The sequence below is a fragment of the Leguminivora glycinivorella genome, chromosome 10 (genome assembly GCF_023078275.1).
Source record: "Leguminivora glycinivorella isolate SPB_JAAS2020 chromosome 10, LegGlyc_1.1, whole genome shotgun sequence".
In the NCBI taxonomy this organism is placed as follows: Eukaryota; Metazoa; Arthropoda; class Insecta; order Lepidoptera; family Tortricidae; genus Leguminivora; species Leguminivora glycinivorella.
In genome coordinates, this window is record NC_062980.1 from 4,680,688 (window position 1) to 4,706,075 (window position 25,388).

The following is a 25,388-nucleotide window of genomic DNA, read 5'->3' on the forward strand; positions in this document are numbered from 1 at the left end:
CAAAATATATTAAATATTCTCACAAACATAGGCGGTTTTAGCTGCAGGAAATATAGCTGCTCTAATTTTATGTTACAAAACTTCACTTATCATTGTTAATTAAAGTGGTACATTTGTAATAAAAAGTTTTTTAACATTACTAACCATTAATAATACTTTATTTGAGGTTTTGAAGGGTTATTCTCAAAAAAAATTTTTTGAAAAAATCCTCTTCAACCGGTTTTAGGAGATTTTTCACAAAATACTTTAACCGATTTCAGTAAAATTTAACAAAAAGTAACGCAATATCATTCGCTTGAAATCACAAAAAGAATTTTACAAATCGGTTAATGCGTTTTTGGGTAATAGCATAATATGCATAGGTACTTACTACATACTAGTTCACTGTCTCAGCAATCCGAAGTCCGCCATAATTTATGTTCAAAATTTCAGTATCTACACTGTTACATTTAATATAGGTAAATAGTTTTTGTACGCTCAATAACCTGAAGTAATAGTTTATTTAAAGTTTTGTAGTAATCATTTACGCCAAAGTCACTAAAATGTAGGCGTAGATGAGGTAATAAGTTAGAAAAAGTAATGTGTAACGGTAATTACATAGGTTTCTGGGGCGATTTAAAGCAATCAAGTTTGCAATATTCTTACGCCCCCAGTTACACGCAGTGTTTTTCATCACACTAGCAATAAAAAGAATAAAAAGTATTCACGGTAGTCCAAAATACAAATTTGAACACTCCCTTGGGAAAAATACGCCTCCTGATACGCTTGCGTGCGATTGCACACTTACTGCGCAAGAGTGATAAAGAGTTATTAAACGACATGTTCATCGCTGGTGGAATTAGATACAAACACATCTGTAACACGGCTGACAATGCTAGACAAACTATAACTGAACTTAAGCCTGGTGCCCACTAAGCTCGCCGAGTCGAATCTCATTAATTCGCCTTTTGCATTTCTTATGAAACTACGTCCATTAGCGACGCGTCGAATCGGTTTGATCGTTCATTGTAAGTTCGTTGATCGTTTATTGTTGTTGTATTGTATTGGTCATGCAGGGCTAGATTAGACGCGGCTCGACTCCACCTAAGTGTCCTCAAGGCTTTATGCAGCCTTTGTGACAGAGATTTCATAACTAAAGAGTACCATGGGTGGTTTCAATCACTTAATACTGCAGTTGGTGAAGTGGTACACAGTTGTGACATCTGAAGTCTACTCGTACCGTAGGTATGCTAGTAAGTAAAGTAAAGTTTATTCTATGTTAACTGTGTACATAAGATGGTATGATATACAGAAAATACAGTATCAACAGTTGCCCATTTCATATCATCTACAATATCAATATCATCTAATTACGTCTACAATACAGTTACTTTGGCGCAGTGAATTTAGTTTCGTAGGCCAAAATATTCCACTTCGAGTTGTTAAAACAATGATACATGTTATGCGATTACTCACAGACGTCTGAACCGATTTGTATTATTTATCGTAATTCAAAGATTAATTTAAGGTTATTTGCCAACCAGCTTAGGTTACCAAATTAAAATTAGTATAAATTAACTTTGCACTAATGCAATCCACAAGATTTTGTGGATAAAATGCAACTCTCTCGTCCGTTTTTGAAGAACTAAGAGAGCCTTTACCAGTCGGTGAAGTGGCAAAAAAAGATTTGATTTAAATGTAGCACTGTAATTAGTAACGGTCATCGAAGTTATGAAACATAAATTTAAACTAAATTCGATTCCTGTAGCTTAAACCGTTTGTGTTATTGTAATTTTAACCGACTTCAAAAAAAGGAAGAGGTTCTCAACGCACGCTAATCACGAGAACATCATACGAAAAACGAAGCTTAATTTAACAGACAAACAATGGGTTATATGTATAAAGAAGAGAAATATACAAACATTTATTTCTACAGGAAAAACCAACTAAGTAGGTATTCGACTGTTTCATTAAATCGTATTTGATTGTCAACTAAATACATTCTGAATATATATACGACAAAGTAGTAAACAAAAAAATACAGGTTCTAAAATGCCATACACATAACGTACATTTCTTCATGTTTTCATATAAAACTTGCCTTCAAACTTTAATACCGCATTATCTCAAAATCGCCTATTTACACATAGTCGGTATTTGCAGTAATAGACCGTTATCCTTTCCTTCGTCACATTACATGCAAAACCAATTATAGTCCCTATAGAACTTTTTGGTAGAATGACATTGCTGATGTTTGTAAACAAACATCTTCTGGAAAAACATCTTAAAGACATTTGGTGTGTTTAGCCTGGCTTAAAATAAAGAATTTTGTTGATAGTTTTATTTGCAAAAATCAAATATGTACATATTAAACTTTTTTGTAGAACATAAGATGGCTACTTTAACAAAATGTTTAAATGCAAAAAAACACTATACACCATTAAAAGGTTCTACTTGGCGGATAAAGCATAAAAGTTTATATTAAATATTCATATCACATTCTGGCAGTTTATAATGCAACAAATTGACCATTAAGTAACTTTATGCGACAGCTATCTTTTGAATGTAGCGTCGTATCAATACATGGGTTTTAACATATTGTAGCCCTTGAAAACCTTATTCTATAGGTGCTAAAAACTCGATTTCGTCAAAAAGTCACTTAGTCGGTATTTGCATTAATGGGACGATATGTTACTGTAAAAACCCGAACTTAGCCAAAATCTCTTAAAAGATCCCAGCTGCCAATTGGTAAAAGCGAAATATTAATAAATATTGTTATCTTTGGACTTATACCGACGTTGGCTCGGTAAATCCTAGGTTTTACCTTGGTGACCCGTAGAGAATGGGTCATTCATGCGGTGGTAGTCATGGTGCGTAGGTTCCTCGTATTGAGACACCTCTAAATAATCGAAGTTGTGATCCACGGTAACTTGGTACATAGCGCGGCCCGACGAACTCTTGCGAGATTTATGATGGGTGCAGTAGGACTAATATACTTTAGCAGGTCTCGAACAAGTGATCCAAAAGCACCCATTGGTCTGTAGACTGTGAATTTACGGGAAACTCCTAGTTTTCGCCGTACTCCAGTAGCGGTCAAAGCAAAATTTACTCGGCGCGTGCGGAACTGGATTAACGATTAACGGACTCGAAGAAATTGAACGGAAGTTAACGAATCCGTTAACATTTTTTAAAGTTAACTTAAAAGTTAATCCGTTAACCAAAATGTTAACTTCGTTAATTAACGATTAACGAATTAACGAGTTAATGCCCAGATATGGATTCGGGAGAGGGTCATGCATTTATTTAATTTTAGAAATCTGAAGAAAGGAATCTCCTTCTCCTTGGCGACACGCCTGAAGGTTAATATTATTATTAACATGTAAATAATAAGATGTAATATTAAAAGAAACCACAGCCGTGTAAATCGATTAGTTTTGGTGAAAAATGGAGACATTCGTTCCAACACACGTCTACGCGCATAATTTAGAGGATCATTAACAGTTAATATAATTCGTGTTGTTACATTTTTTTACAAGCTTTTATTCAACTTGCCTTGTTAGTATGTTAGTGTGCGTCAAAACGTAGAAGCTAAATTTGACTTCTGATTGTGCTGAAATTTTGCACACATAAGTGTAAATCACGTGACAATGCAATATACGGTATCATGGAGCTGATCTGATGATGGAGCAGAAAAGTGGTCACAGGAACTCTGTTATGAAACGTCGTATCCCCATTGAGTATGGGGTTTTTAGAAATGCCTCGGAGAGCAGTAGAAGACTGTTAAAAAAAGGTACAGTCGGCGATAAAAGCTTGTGGCAAAAATGACATTTTTGAAAAAAATACTTATTTTAATTTACAACCATGTAGTGGTGTAAATTAAAAACGAGTCTAATTGATTTGTAAATTAAGGCTTGTAGGAAATTTTGAGATTTTAAAATTATATTTTAATCTTTGCGGTATCAGCACGGTCGCTTGTAGTGCGACCTTTTCGATAGGACATATCACGGACATGGAGCCTTGCTGGGCTTTGGGGTTACCCCCCTAGAGCCTAGCTGTTGGCCATACAAAGACCAGGTGACTCTTCCTGGGGCGTGGGATCCGCCCTTGCATGTTGATACCTGGTTTCATACTCAATGCCAAGGGCTTTGGTGTCTCCATTCAAACTAACACCCTTACTGTAAGACATCTTTTTTGTACGTAGCCACTTAGGTACCCAAATGCGAATAATTATAATTTAAAATTAAATAACATATTCCACTCTCAAGCAAAATCTACCCTTCCTGCTTCGCAAAGCTAAATTGTGGAATGAATTGTCGCCTGCGGTATTTCCGGACCGATACGACCTTTAAACCTTCAAGAAAAGAGCGTACAACCATCTTAAAGGCCAGCAACGGACCTCCAACCCTTCCGGTTTCGGGTGTCCATTGGTGGCAGTGATCGCTTACCGTCAGGCGACGTGTCTGCTTGTTTACCTCCTACCTTATAAACAATAGTTGGAAAGCATAAGCATTAATGAAATCCTCTATATAGTAAGATATGTAGTAATCAAGACCAGTGGAGTATATGCCAGCAAACACCCCTTGACGAGGAAATCGCGACATGAAAATGGAGATGGATTGGGCACACTCTTCGGAGAGGAGAAAGAAATAACGCAAGCATTGCTTTCGGCTGGAAACCGCAAAATGCAAGCCGCGACCCCGGGCGCCCTGTGCACTCATGGAAGCGGTCCGTCGAAAATGAGCTACGAGCGGCTGGTTTGAGCTGAGGGAGCGAGGCCACGAGGGTCGCTGAAGATAGGAAGGCATGGCGCGAGCTTGTAAAGGGCCTTTGCACCTCTGGGGTACCTTAGGACTACAACAACATATAGGTAGTAAGAGACAATGTGGTATCTTTTATTAAAGAAAACTATTTTACGAAAAATCTTAAAACACACCTAATTATACCAATTAGTTACGTTAATAACAATAATCAAGATCAACTATGAATGTACGTAAAAAGACGTAATTAAATTAAAAATAATTGGAAACACACTGACTTATTAGTACTCCTAATTAGATACACACATAATGTTAGGAGAAAGGGGACGACCCGCCTGAAAACGCCAGTTCATACAAACGTAGTTCTCTTTTTTCTTGGATATTAAGCCATGTAGAGACACTTTTGATGCATTAATGAACTATAATAAAATAAATAAAATAAAAAAGCCCTTTATTCATTTCTTTAACTAATACATTACACGTGTTTATATTTACAGTTAGTTTTATTATGAATCCCTATGGTGGGTAAAGGCCTTTAATGAACTATAAAGGATAGATAAAGTGGATACTGCCCTTGAACTATAATTCTGTATAAGGTAAAGTTAGGTATAGTTTGAAAAGTTGTGTTTTCCTAAATTAAAAAAAAAATATATAAATCGAAATCTATCCTATGGTTATGGTATAGCTATAGATATGGTTAAAAATAAAAAATAGATTGCATACAGGCTTTCATATTTAAATACTGGCCTAGTAGTGTATAGGGTAGGTATTATTCTGTTCGGCGCGTGGGCGGAACCGAGAAACGCAACCTTCGTTTAGCTCTGCCCTGCAGGGTTAGCACATGATTGCCGCGAGAGTATGTCGCCGCGAGATAGACTACCCGTCCTTATGTCATTAATACAGTTAGAAGAAGACGTGTTATCTATCTCGCGGCGACATACTGTCGCGGCAATCATGTGCTAGGCCTGCTGAAATTTGACGCTTTCCGGCCCTGCCGGAGGACAGAAAAAACATTTTGATAATATTATTATTTATTTTTTCAAATAAGTTACAGAGTGCGACGGTAAAAAAAAGGCACTTTGAAACTAAAAAAAATATACAATATAAAGAAAACAATAACGTACAAAGTAAAATAAAAACCGGCCAAGTGCGAGTTCTACTCGCGTTGTAAGGGTTCCGTACACTATAAGAAGGGCTTAAGCGCCTTCTTTTTAGTAGGAACTTAAGTAATTTTTGCGAATAATCAATATTTTGAACAAAACGAAACAGATATGAGTTTATATGTAACATTCAAACGCGCTCAAACAATTTCAAGAGATTTGGTAAGTCCTTGCAGCGGCAGTGAGTGAAATTCGTAATTTGAGTTTTTTTCTTTTAAGTCCGACTTACGGTTTACTGTAGATTTCTAATAGGTTTTCCTGTAATCTATAAATTGAAAACTATCTTTTTTTTTTTAATTTTTACGCATAGTATGAGGGTCATGCCAAAAGAAGTTAGATACTCCATGGTCATTTGATCGATACTGGCCAGTTATACACCATTGTAAAGGTAGGTTATTTACTTATAAATTTAAAAATGGAACACTTGGAAATTCTTAGAATTCTTTTTTTAATTATTTTTTTTCTAAATAATTTTGGCGGGAATTTTCCGCAACAATGGAGCTTACTGGACGTGATTTTCGTGTTATGATATATTATGACTTTAAAAAAGGTTTAAAACCTCAAGAGTGTTTTGAACTTTTAGTCTCGACTTTTGGAGAGTCTGCGTGTTCACGTGCAACTGTTTTTAATTGGTTTGCTGAATTTAAAAGAGGACGGGAGAGCTTTAAAGATGAGGCGAAGATCGGACGGCCGCCAACCGCAGTCACTGAAGAAAATGTACAGGCTGTGGAAAAAAATATTCGTGCGAACCGACGAATTACATAATATGTAGAGCTCGAACGTGAACTGGGCTTTGGATCAGCAGCATTGCAAACTATAATTCATAGTAAACTGTCTCTTCATAAGCGTTTTTCAAGATGGGTGCCGCACAAGCTCACCGATTTATAGAAACCCCGTCGCATGGATTGGTGCAAATTTATGATAGATAAATTCGACGCAGGCGAGAAAAAAAACGTATATGATATACTTACAGGTGACGAAACATGGCTATATAACTACGATCCCGAAACAAAGCGACAGTCCACAGTATGGTGTTTTGTAGATGAACCGACGCCAACAAAATGTCGCCGAACCCGAAGTACACAAAAACAAATGGTTGCCTCATTTTTCTGCAAGACGGGACATATTGCTACAATAGTGCTAGAAGATCAAAAGACAGTTAATTCAGAATGGTATGTGACAGTTTGTGCCCCAAGAGTACTGTCAGCTTGGTGTGACAAGCGGCCGAAGTCAGGAACCCGGCACTTGCTCTGGCACCACGACAACGCTGCCCCGCACACTTCCGCTAGAACACTTGACTATTTCAGCTCAAAAAACGTGACTATTCAGATAGATGTAAAGAATAAAGTATGTAAATTTTGAGTATCTAATTTCTTTTGGCATGACCCTCGTAGTTTCGGTGATACGGGGGGGGGTCATTTTTTGCCTATTTTCTTAAATAACTTGAAATTTTACCTTACTAAAAATTAATAAAAAAATATTTTTCAAATACTTATAAAAACTTCTTTCAGTAACACAATATAGTTCTAGAAACTTTGAATTACATGTTCGTCTTTGGGTCACAGGTTTACATAATGCGTGCCAAATTTCAAGTTAATCGGTTTAGTCGTTTCGGAGAAAATTGGCTTTGACGACGGACAGACAGACGCACGAGTGATCCTACAAGGGTTGCATTTTTCCTTTTTGAGGTACGGAATCCTAAAATAATGCAAAACAGAAAAAAAAACAAAGACATTATTTTGGTGACGATGTAACAGCGTGGCTCCGTTGCGTCGTTTGATTCGGCGTAGAATTCGGCAGGTTGCCCCGGAATCGCCGAAACACCATGCCCTTTCGGCCAGAAGTCTACGATAGCGATGGTGTCCCGCAGCGGCCGCGGTATTTTCATATAAGTAATAGATAAATAAATAAATAAATATTATAGAACATTCTTACACAGATTGACTGAGTCCCACGGTAAGCTCAAGAAGGCTTGTGTTGTGGGTACTCAGACAACGATATATTATATATAATATACAAATACGTATACACATAGAAAACATCCATGACTCAGGAACAAATATCTGTGCTCATCACACAAATGCCCTTACCGGGATTCGAACCCGGGCTTAGCAGGCAGGGTCACTACCCGCTAGGCCAGACCGGTCGCCAAACGTCAAATATCCAGTGAGGAAAACGAGGACGAATATGTTTGTATGTACAAGCTACTGTCTTATTCCCTCTTAATTACACTTGCAACTAATTGCAACAGCTGTTGATATTATCGGCCCAGAGTACGTAGCCAAATGAACAAACAATAATATCTATCTCTCGCTCATATTGCGCTACAGATAGTGCGTTTCGATCGGCGTCCAGCGTCGATGCTTGTCATTTCGGCTACGCCGGCAGTCCAGTTTCAGTGCCTGTTGTGCATTTTCAATGACATGTGCTGATGAAGTATGCAAGGCGCTGTAATATTACGAGTCATTTACAGACCAATCGGTATCATCAAGGGAATCGGCTTTATAGACTAACCCCTTTATTCATAAACATTCAATAAAGTTATCAAGTTGATAAAGTTTGTTTCGAACAAACTAACCTTATCGGCTTGTAAATAGCAGCTTAATAGTGTACCTACCTAGTCTGTTAATATTTTTTTGATGAATACTTTTGCATGTTAAATTTTATCTTGTTATTTAATGCATGTTAATTATAAGATGTAATGTTTTGAAAAGAAGTGGCCCGCCGAGTTTCTTGCCGGTCCCATAGTGGATACCCTCCTCCCAACTGAGGGGGGACTGAAATCTTCTCGAGGCTGCGGCGTAGGGTTATTAGAGCCGGCGTAGCTTTATTTGACGTTAATATGCCCATTGTAATATGCCTACTTGAAAAATAAATATTTCATTTTCATTTTCGAACGTTTATGAATAAAGGGGTAACTATTCACAGTCAGTCACAGTGCATAGACTGCCATCTCTCGACACATGATTACTGTTGAACCTCTGAATCAATTTGGCCAAAATTCTAAACTTTCTATGTACTAAACTTGACAAATAATATGCTGTATAAGCAAGAACTTTGTTTGTAAAATCTCCCGCTCGGCGGCGCGGCTCACGTTATTGAAAAAAAATTACAAAGTTTCATTTAAAAGTCCTGTTATGATTGTTATGAATTCATACAATCGCAAAGACACACAGATTCACATGGTAGTTAGACTAGCTAGTTAATAATATTTTATGAAGAAAGAGATAATATTGTAAGATGTGAGATGTACAGGAAGTCGCCTCGAGTATAATATCAATATCACATCGCCTTGGTTTAACACTTTCACTGTTCAGCTAAGGATTGTAAACCATTTAACGTCATGACCCAAGTGTGGGGGCAGCAGGCAGTGGACGTATTAATTCTTATGTATTTTAAAGATACATTTATTGGAGAAATGTAGTTTACTAGCTTTTGCCCGCGGCATCGCATGCGTTAGAAAAATAGAAAGAGACGAAAAGTAGCCTATGTCACTCTCCATTCCTTCAACTATCTCCACTTAAAAAATCACGTCTATTCGTCGCTGTGTTTTGACGTGAAAGACGGACAAACAAACAGACACACACACTTTCCCATTTATAATATTATGTAGTATGGATAGTCAACTAGCTTTTGCCCGCGGCTTCGCTCGCGTTAAATTAGCAAAAGTTGCGGAATACTCCATACAAACGTACACCCCCCATTTTAGGTTAGTGGGGGTAGCTCCCCTTAAGAGACAAAAAGTAGCCTATGTCACTCTCCATCCCTTCAACTATCTCTACATAAAAAACCGGCCAAGAGCGTGTCAGGCCACGCTCAGTGTAGAATTCCGTAGTTTTCCGTATTTTTTTCAAAAACTACTGAACCTATCAAGTTCCAAACAATTTTCCTAGAAAGTCTTTATAAAGTTCTACTTTTGTGATTTTTTTCATATTTTTTAAACATATGGTTCAAAAGTTAGAGGGGGGACGCACTTTTTTTTCCTTTAGGAGCGATTATTTCCGAAAATATTAATATTATCAATAAACGATCTTAGTAAACCCTTATTCATTTTTAAATACCTATCCAACAATATATCACACGTTGGGGTTGGAATGAAAAAAAATATCAGCCCCCACTTTACATGTAGGGGGGGGGGGGAACATTTTTTTCCATTTTTTATTTTTGCACTTTGTTGCCGTGATTGATATACATATTGGTACCAAATTTCAGCTTTCTAGTGCTAACGGTTACGGAGATTATCCGCGGACGGACGGACGGACGGACGGACAGACAGACATGGCGAAACTATACGGGTTCCTAGTTGACTACAGAACCCTAAAAATCACGTCAAATCGTCGCTCCGTTTTGCCGTGAAAGACGCACAAAGAAACAGACACACACACTTTCTCATTTATAATATTAGTATGGAAGTATGGATACAACTATCTAGTATGGATTATTTTAAATGTCGATAAAGATTTACAGTAATAATTGTCATGCATGTCGAATAAATAATATTATATCATTATTGAATAGGTATGGTGTTCTAAGTATTAACAATGTGGAGAGATTTATGGTCATTTGGGTTAATCCATATAACAAAGTAATGTAATCATCCTCCTTGCGCTATCCCGGCATTCGCCACGGCTCATGGGAGCCTGGGGTCCGCTTTGACAACTAATCCCAAGATTTGGCGTAGGCACTAGTTTTTACGAAAGCGACTGCCATCTGACCTTCCAACCCGAAGGGTAAACTAGACCTTATTGGAATTAGTCCGGTTTCCTTACGCTGTTTTCCTTCACCGAAAAGCGACTGGCAAATATCAAATGACATTTCGCACATAAATTCCGAAAAACTCATTGGTGCCAGCCGGGGTTCGAACCCGCGACCTTCGGAACGAAAGTCGCAGGTACTTACCGCTAGGCTACCAGCGCTTCACATAACAAAGTAATGTAAGTGATCAATTATTTTCATGTTTCTTTCATGGTGCTAATTTAAATATATCAATATACAGGGTGAAATAAAAAATACCGTTCAAACTTTGCATAGTGACGTTTGAGGTCATAATGAACAACTTTTATTATGGGGGCAATGCTGTAATCGCGAAAAAACATTTGGCTGTTCCATAGAAATGAGTGGCGTCATGACAGTCAAAATATATAAAAAAACCGGCCAAGAGCGTGTCGGGCCACGCTCAGTGTAGGGTTCCGTAGTTTACTGTTTTTTCTCAAAAACTACTAAACCTATCAAGTTGAAAACAATTTTCCTAGAAAGTCTTTATAAAGTTCTACTTTTGTGATTTTTTTCATATTTTTTAAACATATGGTTCAAAAGTTAGAGGGGCCTCCCCCTCTAACTTTTGAACCATATTTTTTTTTTCCTTTAGGAGCGATTATTTCCGAAAATATTAATATTATCAAAAAACAATTTTAGTAAACCCTTATTCTTCTTTAAATACCTGTCCAACAATATATCACACGTTGGGGTTGGAATGAAAAAAAAAACAATCCCCACTTTACATGTAGGGGGGGTACCCTTACAAAACATTTTTTTCCACTTTTTATTTTATCACTTTGTCAGCGTGATTGATACACATATTGGTACCAAATTTCAGCTTTCTAGTGCTAACGGTCACTGAAGGCCGGTTCACACGTATTAAGTTGTCAAGTAATTAACTACATTTTAACTTAATTTTAAGCGACTTAATTTTAAGTAAGCGTTTACACGTCGTAAACAGCTAAGCTCTTTAGTCATCCTGAAATGGACGATCAACAGCGCGTTCAAGTCATTCATTCAGTAATTAAATTCGTATTCAGCGAGGTTTTAAACGAACTGAAGGATGAAATAGACAGGGAAATGAGGGCACCCACGAGACTGGATGAGAAACTGGATAAGCAGAAGGAATGAATATGGCGCTAGTGCAACTTAGTTTAACATAATTATTCTTCAATAAACTTCACTGTAGTGTCTTCCGACCACTTCGACATTTTTCAAAAAAGATAACTCACGAACATACGAACGCAACCGCTCCGCCAAACTTATAGAATTAACTAATATTTAACTAAATCGTGCCTGTCCAAACGTATCAAGTGGTAGTTCATGCCCACCTACTTAACCGAAAAATAGACAAAATTCTAATTTACTTGCTTAAGTGCACGCTAAATATTAACTTGTAACTTATCACTAAAGTGAAAAATGAAAATGAAAATGAAAATGAAAATGAAATATTTATTTTTCAAGTAGGCATATTACAATGCGCATATGAACGTCAAATAAAGCTACGCCGGCTCTAACCCTACGCCTCAGCCTCGAGAAGATTTCAGTCCCCCCTCAGTTGGGAGGGGGGTATCCACTATGGGACCGGCAAGAAACTCGGCGGGCAACTTCTTTTCAAAACATTACATCTTATAATTAACATGCATTAAATAACAACATACAATTTAACATGCAAAAGTATTCATCAAAGAATATGAACAGACTAGGTACTCTATGGAAATCAATTTCAATAAATTATATTATTGCTTAATAATACGTCGTTCTTCTTCAGAGAAAACATATCAAATTGTCATAGAAGAAAAAGATAATATGAATCTCAATATCATTAAATATGTAATTTACCTACACAACATAAAATATTTGATGTGCTTTCTTATCTGAACTGTGTCCTCTATACATAATACAATTATTTTAATTGCTATTCGTTTTTTGTAGTTTCTGGTTCGGGCCATGCATGTTTGTCTGTCAAATAGTCCTCGACTCTGTAATAAGCCTTTAACATCAATGATTTTTTTAAGTAGTTCTTAAGAGCTGGGAGGGGTAATCTCAAAGCAGTGTCAGGTAACTTATTATAAAAATGAATGCATTGCCCAACAAATGACTTCTGTACTTTACGGACACGAAATTTCTTTATGGCAAGCTTATTTTTGTTTCTAGTGTTATAATTATGGATATCAGAATTCTTAGTGAAACAGTCTAAATTCTTAACAACATAAATTATACTATCATAAATGTATTGGGAAGCTACAGTTAAGATATTAATTTCTTTGAAGAGTTCTCTTACTGATTCACGTGTTCCTAAGTTGTAAATAGAACGAATGGCTCTCTTTTGTAATACAAAGATAGTCTGTATGTCAGCTGCTTTGCCCCAAACCAGAATACCGTATGACATTACACTGTGAAAATAACTATGATACACTAGGCGAGCTGTCTCAACATTAGTCAGTTGCCTGATTCTCCTAACGGCGTATGCGGCTGAACTTAATTTGCTTGCTAGTTTCTTTATATGAGGACTCCATTGTAGATTTTTGTCCAATGTTAAACCAAGAAACAGTGTTGTATCTACCATCTCTAAGCATTCATCATTCAAAAGTATTTTTGTATCGATTGGTTTAACATTCGGCAGAGAAAATCGAATACATTTGGTTTTCTTAGAATTAAGAAGTAAATTGTTGACAGTAAACCACTGCAGTACATCAGCTAACGTGCTATTAATTACATTGTAATCCGTAGATTTTCGGTCAACATTAAAAAGCAGTGATGTATCATCAGCAAAAAGTACTATTTCACAAAAGTTTTTCACTATACATGGCAAATCATTTATATAAACCAAAAACAGGAATGGACCTAAAATTGAGCCTTGTGGCACTCCTAATTGGACTACAGTCCCGCTAGAGCGAGTTTTGTTAACAACTACTGTTTGTGTTCTATTGCTAAGGTAAGAAGACATAAAGTTTAGGGCATTTATAGACAAACCATAGTGTTCTAATTTCAAAATGAGCGTTCCATGATCCACACAGTGATTGTTTACACGCTTTAAGTCGCTTAAAATTAAATTAAAATTTAGTTAATTACTTGACAACTTAATACGTGTGAACCGGCCTTGAGATTATCCGCGGACGGACGGACGGACGGACGAACGGACGGACAGACGGACAGACGGACAGACGGACAGACGGACAGACGGACAGACGGACAGACGGACAGAGAGACATGGCGAAACTATAATAAGGGTTCCTAGTTGACTACGGAACCCTAAAAAGCCAATTTTCTTGCGATTTCAGCATTGGTCCCATAAAAGTTGTTCATTATGACCTTAAAAGTCTAGTGACATAGCAAAATTTGAGCGGACATTTTTATTTCACCGCGTATCTAAGAATTAAAAGTAAGTTTATAATTTATTGACGACCGACCGGTCTGGCTCAGTCGGTAGTGACCCTGCCTGCTAAGCCGCGGTCCTGGGTTCGAATCCCGGTGAGGGCATTTATTTGTGTGATGAACACAGATATTCTGTTCCTGAGTCATGGATGTTTTCTATGTATATACCTATACGTATGTATTTATCTATTTGAGTATGTATATCGTCGCTTAGCACCCATAGTACAAGCTTTGCTTAGTTTGGGGCTAAGTTGATCTTTGTAAGGTGTCCCTAATATTAAAAAAATAAGTAGGCTTGACGCCCAAAGACACCCGAAATGCCAGAAGCGTTGTATTATGAATTCAAAAACCTCAAAAACTGATGGTTGAGGTGTACTAATATGTATTCTGTGGTAAGGCCTATCAGTTTAGTTCACAAAATCGATAATAGTACATTACGATACAAGTGCGTAAAAAAGGAAGTTCGACAGTCGACACGAGTTACGAATTTTCTTTTCGCACGTGTATCGTACGACGTTTTTCAGTACAGATGAGCCTCTGAAGTTTCGACCTGCCATATAATGAACCATTTCTCGCACTAGTGCGTAAAAAAAAACTCCATCTGTACTGAAAAGATATTAAAGATCTACAATTAGTCTTGTTTGTACACAAAAACTCCGCAATAGCACGTAACGGAGGTCAGGGTCACAAATGCATTCAGTTTCTAAACGCTCTGGTTACGTGAGGTTATGTCCGAAAGTGCGCACGCGGTCAAGGGCACGAGTGTGTAGGGTTCCGTAGGAATCATAATGAAATCTTTATCACGTATATCAGCACGGGAAGCATGGTCGTGCGATAGATGATAAAATATCAGGCCGTCCCTATCGCACTTACAAATAGTGCGATAGGGACGGCCTGCTATTTTATCGTCTGTCGCGCGACCATGCTTCCCGTGCTGGTATAGTCCATTTCAAATACGAAGGCCCGATGGCACTCGAAACTTAACAATAGGGCTCATAATGTTTGCCTTTTGTTATCTAATTAGGCCCACTTTTGTCGGTGCAATCAGGTATCTTTTGTTATCACTAATCCAATTGTTAACGCTAATTGACCGTCTCAAGTGCCATCGGGCCTTCGTATTTGAAATGGACTATATATATTCACGTATAACTTTATCCATGTAGTACAGATGTAGTGCGAAAAGGGTTTCCTTCGGAAACGTTCGTATTTGTCATGCTAGTTCAGTCAATGTCAGTACATCTTGTACTAAGACTGACTGAAATAGCATGACACGTTCGTACGTTTCCGTAACAATACGAAGGCAACTGTTTTCGCACTACTACATTTGTATGTAGCGTCTGACTTTTTGTGTCAAACTAATTCTTGGTTTATGTATTTAATTAGAATTTGCAATATTATCTATACGCACTGTTAATATACATATATCTCTCTATTTGGAAAGGTGATCAAGGGTTAAGAACCTCATGCTTCTGGTGCATTGCTTCATACTTACCCTATCCTCGTGGCGCCCAATGTACTTTCTAAAGTACATAATGGTTTCAATGGAATTTTAACTTTCATGTAAACAAATAAAATATAATTTCTTTTGTTTCTAAAATTTTTCGAACAAATGAAATTGAATTCAATCTCAAGTACAATAAGAATCAAAATTCCCTCTAAGAACAAATTAAATTACTTTCATAGAAAATATTTTAACTTGGTATTTTAAGTAGTAACACTACTATTATGTTCTAAACATTAAATAAATGTCATATACAAAGAAAAAGTGACCAAAGCCTCCAGTGCTCCGAGCTGGAATCGAACCAGCGTACTCCGCTTACCGGGCGAATGCCAGAACCACTCGGCTATCGGTCCACGAAAGCAAGGGTCGAAATTTCTAAGTATATGACATTTCCGAAGGCTCGTGGCGCCCTCTGGCCATCCCTGAGGTAGGGTTTTCTTTGTATATGACATTTATTTAATGTTTAATCAAAATTCCCTAGCAAAAATTTTGTATGGTGGGCGCTACGAGGCTATAGTAGCTGGAACTTTTACAACCAGCAATGATATTGGAATTTTAGTAGTTAATCGTATCCTCACGTCAGACACTCTAAATTTAGACTGATTTTTTTGCGTCGATAGACTAGTATTTATTTATTTACAGCGCTATTGTATATTGTAACTTATACATCTATAAAAAAATTGACAATGTTGTTTCAAAAAAATCTTCCCGCTACGAATCATATTTATCATTCATATAAAGTTTCCTAATATGTAGTTGCCTAAAATGTTGAAATATGACAATCTGCTTAATATTTTTGTAGGTAATTTTATTACATTCACGGAACCCCAGTGACTTGTTTCAGAGCGGGCTAATATTCCCAAATGGTAACCGAGTACACGCCGAGCAATGGGATTGTACGAACCAATTAAAATAAGAAATACCTACCTATACAAGGTGCTCGCGAGGAACCCGCATAACTTGAACCACGCGTTTCTGAGGCCAAAAGAAAGAAAAAATGTTATATGAATTTTAAAAATTTTCGCAAAAAAAAAAAAAATTGTTTTGTTTTTTCAACTTTTTTGGACGTATTTTCACATAAAAAGCAATTTTTATGCTTAAAGTTGGCAATTAAAATGAGTTCCTTAATAAATTTTTCTAAAAACCAAATTTTTTGGAAGTTTTTCTTGTCACATTTTGACATCTATCAATGACTACTGTGAGACTATGCTCCACAATTGCGCATCAGCGCCGTTAAGAAGACCTTTTCTACTGAGTAACAATACCGAAATGTTTTTTTTTAATTGGCAATCAATCTGAAACTAGACGAAATCTAGAAAAGTTTATATGACATTTTAGTCTTAAAATGTGACCAAGAATATGCCGTTAAAGTTATATGGGTTCCTCGCGAGCACCTTGTATAAAAACCACCCAAAAAATTCGCGGTACATGCAATTCATTGTCTACTACCTATAATAATTAAAGCCTGGTTGGTGAGCAAAAAAAAAACCCATTATCAAAAAAAGCAAACAATGACTGAAAAATCGTTCAGCATCCGCAACAACCAGGCCAAAAATGATACTATATCTGACTACAGGGACTATATCTAAATGTATTTGTCACCCTCATCTCTTTTTATTCTCTCATTCACTCAAAGATTAACTGGAATATAAGGAGGATAACTTTTTTTTTATACTACGTCGGTGGCAAACAAGCATACGGAGTGAGTGTTCTTAGCTATGTTCGATGGAAGACGGTCCATCGGGTGTTTTTTTTTATACCACGTCGGTGGCAAACAGGTATACGGCCCGCCTGATGTAAAGCGGTCACCGTAACCTATGGACGCCTGCAACTCAAACAGTGTCACATGCGCGTTGCCACCCCATTAGAAACTTGTACATTCCCTTTTGCTGTGTTAAGTACACAGCAAAAAGGAGTGTACAAGTTCTAAGGAGGGTTCGGGTTGCCGACGACTCAAAGGACAATAGACGGAACAAGTTAGTTCCGTAAGTCCTCCCGTCATCAGCACACCGCACCCTCGTTGAGCTCTGGCAGCCTTAATAACTTCGCTTTTGCACTGTTCTTTACTGTAATTAATGTGTTTTTTTTTTATTAATTGTACAATAAAGAGTTTACTACTACTACTACTGCTGCTACTACTACTCGCATCGCGTTCGCATTGAGGCTAGTACTAGCTTTGAATCCACGATATTTGAATGATACGAGTATTTTTATATTAAAGGAAAAATTGGAAAAATTTACGCTTCCGGCGGGACTTGAACCCGCATCATTTTTGCAATCCGTGCAATGCTCTCACCAATTGACCCACCCCAAGACGTGTGTACATAAGGAAAGGCATGGAAAGATTTGCGATGTCCGGCGTGGCTTCCGTAGCTCAATTGGTGAGAGCATTGCACGGATTGCAAAAATGATGCGGGTTCAAGTCCCGCCGGAAGCGTAAATTTTTCCAATTTTTCCTTTAATATAAAAATGTTTAGAATCGTTAGCAGACGTTTCTGCTTGTTAAAAATTAGATACGAGTATTCTTTAAATTTCCTAACTTTATGAGTATACTAGCTTTTACCCGCGGCTTCGCCCGCGTACTAATAGTAACTTTGGAGTCCCATTTCACCTCCTTAAGATGTGAATGTTTAAAAATCCTTTCTTAGTGCTCCTCTATACCGTATAGGGAACCTACGTGCCAAATTTTGAATCTCTAGGACCAGCGGTCTCGGCTGTGCGTTGATATGTCAGTCAGTCAGTCAGTCAGTTTCTTCTTTTACAATCGAAGCGACTTGAATGAACCTGTTACAAACTTAAAATGTCACACAATATACTGGCCGTACAGAAACGTTACCTCTCTATCTCTCGCTAATATCACAGCGCCCGGAACTGGGGCGAACGACAATACCTCTATATCTGATGTCACGTGTCGCTGTCGATAAAGTTTTGTAATCATATTATTTTGTTTTTCTACTCCCGAACTGTTATACGTCATTTACACGGTCGTGCATAGATCTTTAAAACCCTACATAAAGGTCTATTCCCCAAAGCCAGTGTCCGCCGGCTTTCCGCGCATGCGCGCAGTATCGAAAAAACTGAAAACGCATTGTTTGGCTCTGTAACCATGGCAACGCCTTATAACGACACTGCGCGAGTGCGCGGAAAGGCTTTGGGCAGCTGAGCTGACAGTACAAACCTTTGCGTCAAAATACAGGAAGCAGTGTGAATTTCACGAAAGTTATTCAAGAAAACTATTAAAAACTAAGTGCATGGTCGTAGAAAAAGTATTGTATGCAACGGTGTTTAACTGGGTCAAAAAATACTCCTGTCGTCTCAATAACAATTTTCGGCTTCGCCTTAAATTGTTACCCACGCCACTCGTCTTTTTTGACCTCCTTTAAACGCCTGTTGCATAAAATACTATTACTCGCGAGTCTTTCGTGTTTACGATGTTGTAGCGATTATGTTCGCATCATTGTGTGACCTCTTGGTATAGTAATCATCATCATCATCGGGCCTTGTACATCTTTACAGATGATTTAAGCAGCGTCTCTGATCGGGCAACTATCTAACCCGATTCGTGATCGGCATAACCTACCACATCTGTCACAAATAAATGTATGTCATCGCATGAAAGTAACGGGCCCTGGTGATGACTGAAACGTAGTCAGTTGCTGCTGTTATAATAAATAAAGAAGTAAATAATAAAAATAGTAAAAAAAGAATAAAATAAATATTCAAGTGGGACTTCCATGATACACACATGATTATCCTGCCGTTTTTATAAGTAGTGGTACGGAACCTTTCGTGCGTGAGTACGACTCTTACTTGGCCGTTTATTTTATTTTACAACGATTAAATGCTAATTTCTCGACAATTAAGTTTTCCTAAATAGTAGGTACCTATTTTCTTTACGGGTTTATGGTTACAGCTCTTAAAATTCAGAAACGTGATGATGGCAATTAAATTGACAGCTGCAGTTGACGAAACACGGAAAAGTGCGAAAAAAGGAAGTTTTAGTTACGTATTTTCTCTTCGCACGTGTATTTTACTACGTTTATAAAACAATGGTGTTAATTGCATGTATGTAACTCCGTATAGACAGACAAAGTCTAAGGAAAAAACGTACCTCAAAACCATACCGAAAAAGGTACGGTGACCTACATGGCGATGCAACTTTGGGGAACGCTCGGCTAGATGGCGCTAATATTAATATTTGATATTTTAACACATATTAAGCTTAGAATATGGGCTAAATTGTCAAAACTGAGGTTCAAAAGTTTTAAGCTTGTGTCGAGAGATGGCTGTCTATGCACTGTGATTACACATTTTACTTTGACAGTAACTCTCTAAAATACTCGATCCTCTTTGATTGCATCAATAAATTTCTCTAATATAATCATCGCCGTCGATAAAGAATATTTTGACTCTGAAGTTTTTTAGTACTACACATTAATATTATGGTTCTTTGATGAATCTTTACCAATGTCTGTGTTCCTAATATTTTTCCTTTTATTTCCATTTTTTGTTCGGTTAAGTAGTTCCTTATATAGTTAGGTAGGTAGGTAGGTGGCTTATCTTGTATAGGTTTATTCAACAAATTTTGATATTCTCTGACTAACCCATAAAATATTTAATTAAATAAATGATTTCCTACTTTTCAGGTATCTCAAATAAAGAATTCGATGAAAGAAACAAGTACCACTGGAGGCAACAGGCACAATGGACGTTACGATCGAAGGTATAAAATTATTTATTAATTATTTTTAGACGATCTATCTGCCGGACTAAACAGAATGCCATTTTTTAGGGTTCCGTAGCCAAAATGGCAAAAACGGAACCCTTATAGTTTCGTCATGTCCGTCTGTCCGTCTGTCCGTCTGTCCGTCTGTCCGTCTGTCACAGCCGATTTACTCGGAAACTATAAGTACTACAGTGATGAAATTTGATGGGAATATGTGTTGTATGAACCGCTACAAAATTATGACACTAAATAGTAAAAAAAAGAATTGGGGGTGGGGCCCCCCATACATGTAACTGAGGGATGAAAATTTTTTTTCGATGTACATACCCGTGTGGGGTATCAATGGAAAGGTCTTTTAAAATGATATAAAGTTTTCTAAAAAACATTTTTCTTAAAGTGAACGGTTTTTGAGATATCAGCTCTCAAAGTCGTAAAAAGTATGTCCCCCCCCCTCTATTTTTATAACTACGGGGTATAAAATTCTAAAAAAAATAGAGGTGATGCATGCTAATTAACTCTTTCAACGATTTTTGGTTTGATTAAAGTATCTCTTATAGTTTTTGAGATAGGTTGATTTAACTGTAATTTTGGTTAAATATTTGCTGCTACGGAACCCTTTGTGCGCGAGCCCGACTCGCACTTGGCCGGTTTTTAATGTAGTCGTCATCCCTATTATTTATTGTCTGGTTGTATGGAATGTGCAAAAAAAGTTGTATAATGTTAATGGGCTTTTAAAACATTCGCTATATCATAAATCTTGGCTGTCTGGCCTTGAAATTTTCTAGGGAAGGGTATTTTTTGTTTGTGACTGAATAAACAAACTATTTTTTGGGTAAAACTGGCATATTTCATGACTAGCCGATTACCGAGCGCTGTGATATCAATTTTCAAACAATTCCATCACTGTCGCTTTGTTTTTGTCACTTTATAGTGTTAGGATTCGGTGAGCATGTTTACCTGAATGAGAAAATAAGACCCTTATCTTTTTAACCCCCGACGCAAAAACGACGGGGTGTTATAAGTTTGATGTGTGTGTCTGTTTGTCTGTCGGTCTGTCTGTCTGTGTGTGTGTCTCTGTCTGTGGCTAACTAGCTCCCGAACGGATGAACCCATTTAGGTTTCGTTTACTTTATTTTATTTGAAAGCTGAATTCGTCGGGAGTGTTCTTAGCCATGTTTCATGAAAATCGGTCCATTATGTCGCGGTCGGGGGTTTTTCAAAATTTTAATTACTGCATGAATAAATTAGGTTACAAATAATAAACAACATTTTAATTCTCTCTTTATTTGTATTCATCACACTTTCAAAAGTACACATTATGCAAATGACGCATTTACGAGTTAATTAATTTTCAGTGCTTTCCAGCAAAAACCTTTAGGTCTAATTAGCATAATTATGCATAACATATTCCACAAGTGTCTGCTTTGGAGTTTTGAAGGTACATTTTGGGACTGTTCAAGGGATTCAATAATTTTACATTTGAGAGTTCTTATCTCTCTCTCTCTCTTCTAGACATGTGAAGTCAACCTTTGCTGCTTTGAGCTGGGTAAATGTGGGTTCTAGTGCTGTTGGTGTTTTCCCAAAAGTTGACTATTCAACACAATATTAAATGACCTTGTAGTCCTCAATGCTTGGTGCCCTTTTGGAAGCTTTAAATCAAAATATGTATAGTTATACTTTTATTGAAAAGTATACCATATCTGGGTATTTTATTTAATAAAAAGTATGAAATTTGGCAATTTTTGCGAAAAAAGATTCAATTTTTTTTTTTTCTAAAACAGGTATACCTATTTAATGTTTTTCCTACTCAGAATCACGAGCCCTTTCCATCCTACTAGGCGTAAAAAACGTCCCATTTTAATTTTTCCACTTAGTTACTATTTTTCAAATACTTTGTACAGCGGTTACAAAGTTGAAAGTTTGCAAAATAATAGAAAATTTTGGGACCATTTTTTTGTCTCTTGTTTTTTGTCCTAGATCGAAATGGCTCGTGATTCTGAGTAGGAAAAACATAAAATTTACCTACCATAGATACAATATTTTTGGTGATTATTCTTGCGAAAATGCCCATTTATAACAACATTTAGCTTTAAATATTTATTTTAACTAAGCGTGATCAAAACTATTTGGAAAAATGGTGTGGTTTGGGTGTTAAATCCCTTTCCTTAAACATTACAGCTCTCAACGCCACTCAACACCGAAGTTGCGAAGAACGTGATACTATTTCTGGGAGACGGGATGAGTGTGACCACACTGGCTGCCACCAGGGCTTACCTGGGCCAGAAATATGGACACCTAGGAGAAGAGATCAAGCTGAGCTTCGAGATGTTTCCCTTCACCGGGTTATCTAAGGTTAGTGCCTTCTTCAAGAATAATAAACGCCTTATAAGCGCATTATGGCAAACACCAGGCTCCGTAGCCGAATGGCATTTCTGCGAAACGAAACGCCATCGAAACGCCGCAGATATATAGTCTGGCTCTGTCGCGACACTACTCAAGAGCGAAAGAGATAGATAGCTACGAAAGAGATATTATCGTGAGCGTTTCGTGAGAGTTTGTGCATTCGGCTACGCACACTGGCCTAAGATCTTTTGTGATGTTTTCAAATTTTTCTTATTACAACTTGTTGAAAATGGCATGAGTGTGACCACGCTAGCTGCAACCAGAGCGTACCTGGGCCAGAAGTATGGACACTTTGTGGAAATTTTGTTTGAAATGCCAAGAGTGTCAGAATAGCCGGGCCACTACGGCGTACGGCCAGAAATATGGACACCTCGGAGAACAAATTATGCTAAGATTCGAGATGTTTCCTTTCACCGGGATATCTAAGGTTAGTGTTTTCTTCAAGGCTAATATATAAGCGTATTCATCAAAATCCACCTAAGAAAACTACTTATAGTCTCCAAAGCTCTTTTGTAATATTTTGATAGACAGTTTTTAATAGTATTACCTACTTAAAATGCCGTGAATGGGCCATTTTTTTCAAAGTTGTCCGCCCCACTTTTTTTGTAACATGGGTATTTTTTACGCGATTCATACTCAGAATCGAGAGGTCTTTCGATCCTGATAGGAGAAAAAAAATGTCCCAAGATTTCCATACATTTTTCAAACCTTCCATTCCATTACCGCCATAAAAATGTATGAAAAAATGGTAACGAAATGGGAAAAAAACTTGGGACACTTTTTTTCTCGTATTAGGATTGAAAGAGCTCGCGATTCTGAGTGGAAAACACGTAAAAAAATCCCAAATACAAAAAAAAAGTTGGGGGACATCTTTGAAAAAAAATGACCCGAATGTGACTATGTGAGTTTCCACCGGCGTGTTTCGGCCAAAATTATGGACAGTTCGGGGAAAAGATCTAGGTAGTTCAGTTTCGATATGTTTCCATACACCGAGTTATCAAAGGTAATTTGCTCTTTAACCCTTTTACCACCGTCTGATGTAAAATATCTAGTTTATTTCGCCGCGGTCTGATAAAAAAGGAACCTCGTGTGATTTCATGCCGAGGTGAAACAAGCTAAGTCATTTACCCTAAAACCCAGTAGAAAAGAGTAAAAAAAAAACTCCCATAAATACCCAAAGATTCACCTAGCAACAAAATTCCTCATTTTCATATTTTACCCGTGTGACCTCATAAAAAAACCACTGGTATATGTCAAAGTATCAAATTATCCAGCTAAATATGAGACGAGCAATTATTTTACTGTGTTACAACGCGATATTAATCGTAGCAATTAATTTAGCCCGTACTAATATATTGCTATTTTATTTCAAACCTTGGTACAGGTAATATAAATCATAATTATACACGGTGTTTCCGGTATCACTCAAAACCTCAGACACCCCAACTGATTTTTATTTTTTTAAACTCATCTAGAGTATTCATCTTTTAATCTGATCGTTACTTTTTTTTAAATCGAATTTTTAATTTTCTGTACAGCTCTACTTGACTTTTAGCTCTACACTCAATAAAATAATTGCTAACTACCATCATAAACCATAAGACTATTTATTTGTGTACGTTACTGCAACGACATAAGGTTTACCAATACACAGCTAAGATGTCACTGTAAAACACTTTAAAGCTTTGTCACAGTAAACTTCAAATTGGACAGGTAATCGCAGTAAGCAAATAAACTCAATATTCAAAATGACAAGGTTGTAATTAGGTACGAGTTCAATTTGTTATGACTTATGATAAACATTAAGATTAAACCGACAAACAACGTCAAACTAGTAGCGGAAAAAATAATCGTCCAAGTAACCGGCCAGTATTAATACCCCTAAATACTGAAAAAAGGTAAACAACCTCTAGCAATGCGATATACACAATGTTGTATTACGAGTACAATAGAATGGGCACGTAAAAAATAACTAATAATACTAATTTAAATAAAAATATTACCCCCATCAAGATATAGCTCAATCGATTCTACTCTCGATTCTGAACAAACTGTTTTCAGGTTTTTAGTGTTAAGTGAAACACGTGTATTATTTGCTCAGTTTCCGTAGTTTTCCTACAAGCGTATTCAAGAAGCAATATGCCCCACAATGATATACCCACATCCAAATTTCATAAAACTAGTGCCTGCGCCAAATCTTGGGATTAGTAGTCAAAGCAGACCTCAGGCTCCCATGAGCCGTGGCAAATGCCGGGATAACGCAAGGAGTATGATGATATGCCCACATCTTTTGGATTGCCGGTCCAACGGGTTCGGTTCGAGTCTCATGTTGGCCAGAGTTGATCACGGGATTTTTTTCATTTTTTTTTATAATACGTCGGTGGCAAACAAACATACTGTCCGCCTGATGGAAAGCGGTCACCGTAACCTATGGACGCCTGCAACTAAAGAAGAGTCACATGCGCGTTGCCAACCCATTAGAAGTACACTCCCTTTTGCTGTGTCAAGTACACAGCAGTAGTTACACACAATATTTTTCATCACATTTGAGAGGAAAACACAGAGGAAAAAATCATAAGGCAAACCCTTCAATGAATGGCGGCGCCGCTGCGACCAGTAGTCAATCTTCACCTATATCGGATTCTTCATATAAATCCATTGTTCTTGATGATTACAAACGCTTTTTGAGCACAATTTATTGCAATGTTCAAAGAAGCATGTAAGTA

General features: G+C 37.2%; 1 protein-coding gene across 1 annotated transcript in view; it reads left to right on the forward strand.

Annotated features, from left to right (window-relative positions):
- LOC125230540 (alkaline phosphatase-like) overlaps nt 1–25,388 on the forward strand; it is a 61,636-nt gene that overhangs the window by 7,936 nt on the left and 28,312 nt on the right. The window contains exons 2-3 of the mRNA XM_048135720.1: nt 20,180–20,256; nt 22,438–22,611. Of these exons, the coding sequence (XP_047991677.1) occupies nt 20,180–20,256; nt 22,438–22,611 (251 nt within the window). The remainder of the gene's footprint in view (nt 1–20,179; nt 20,257–22,437; nt 22,612–25,388) is intronic.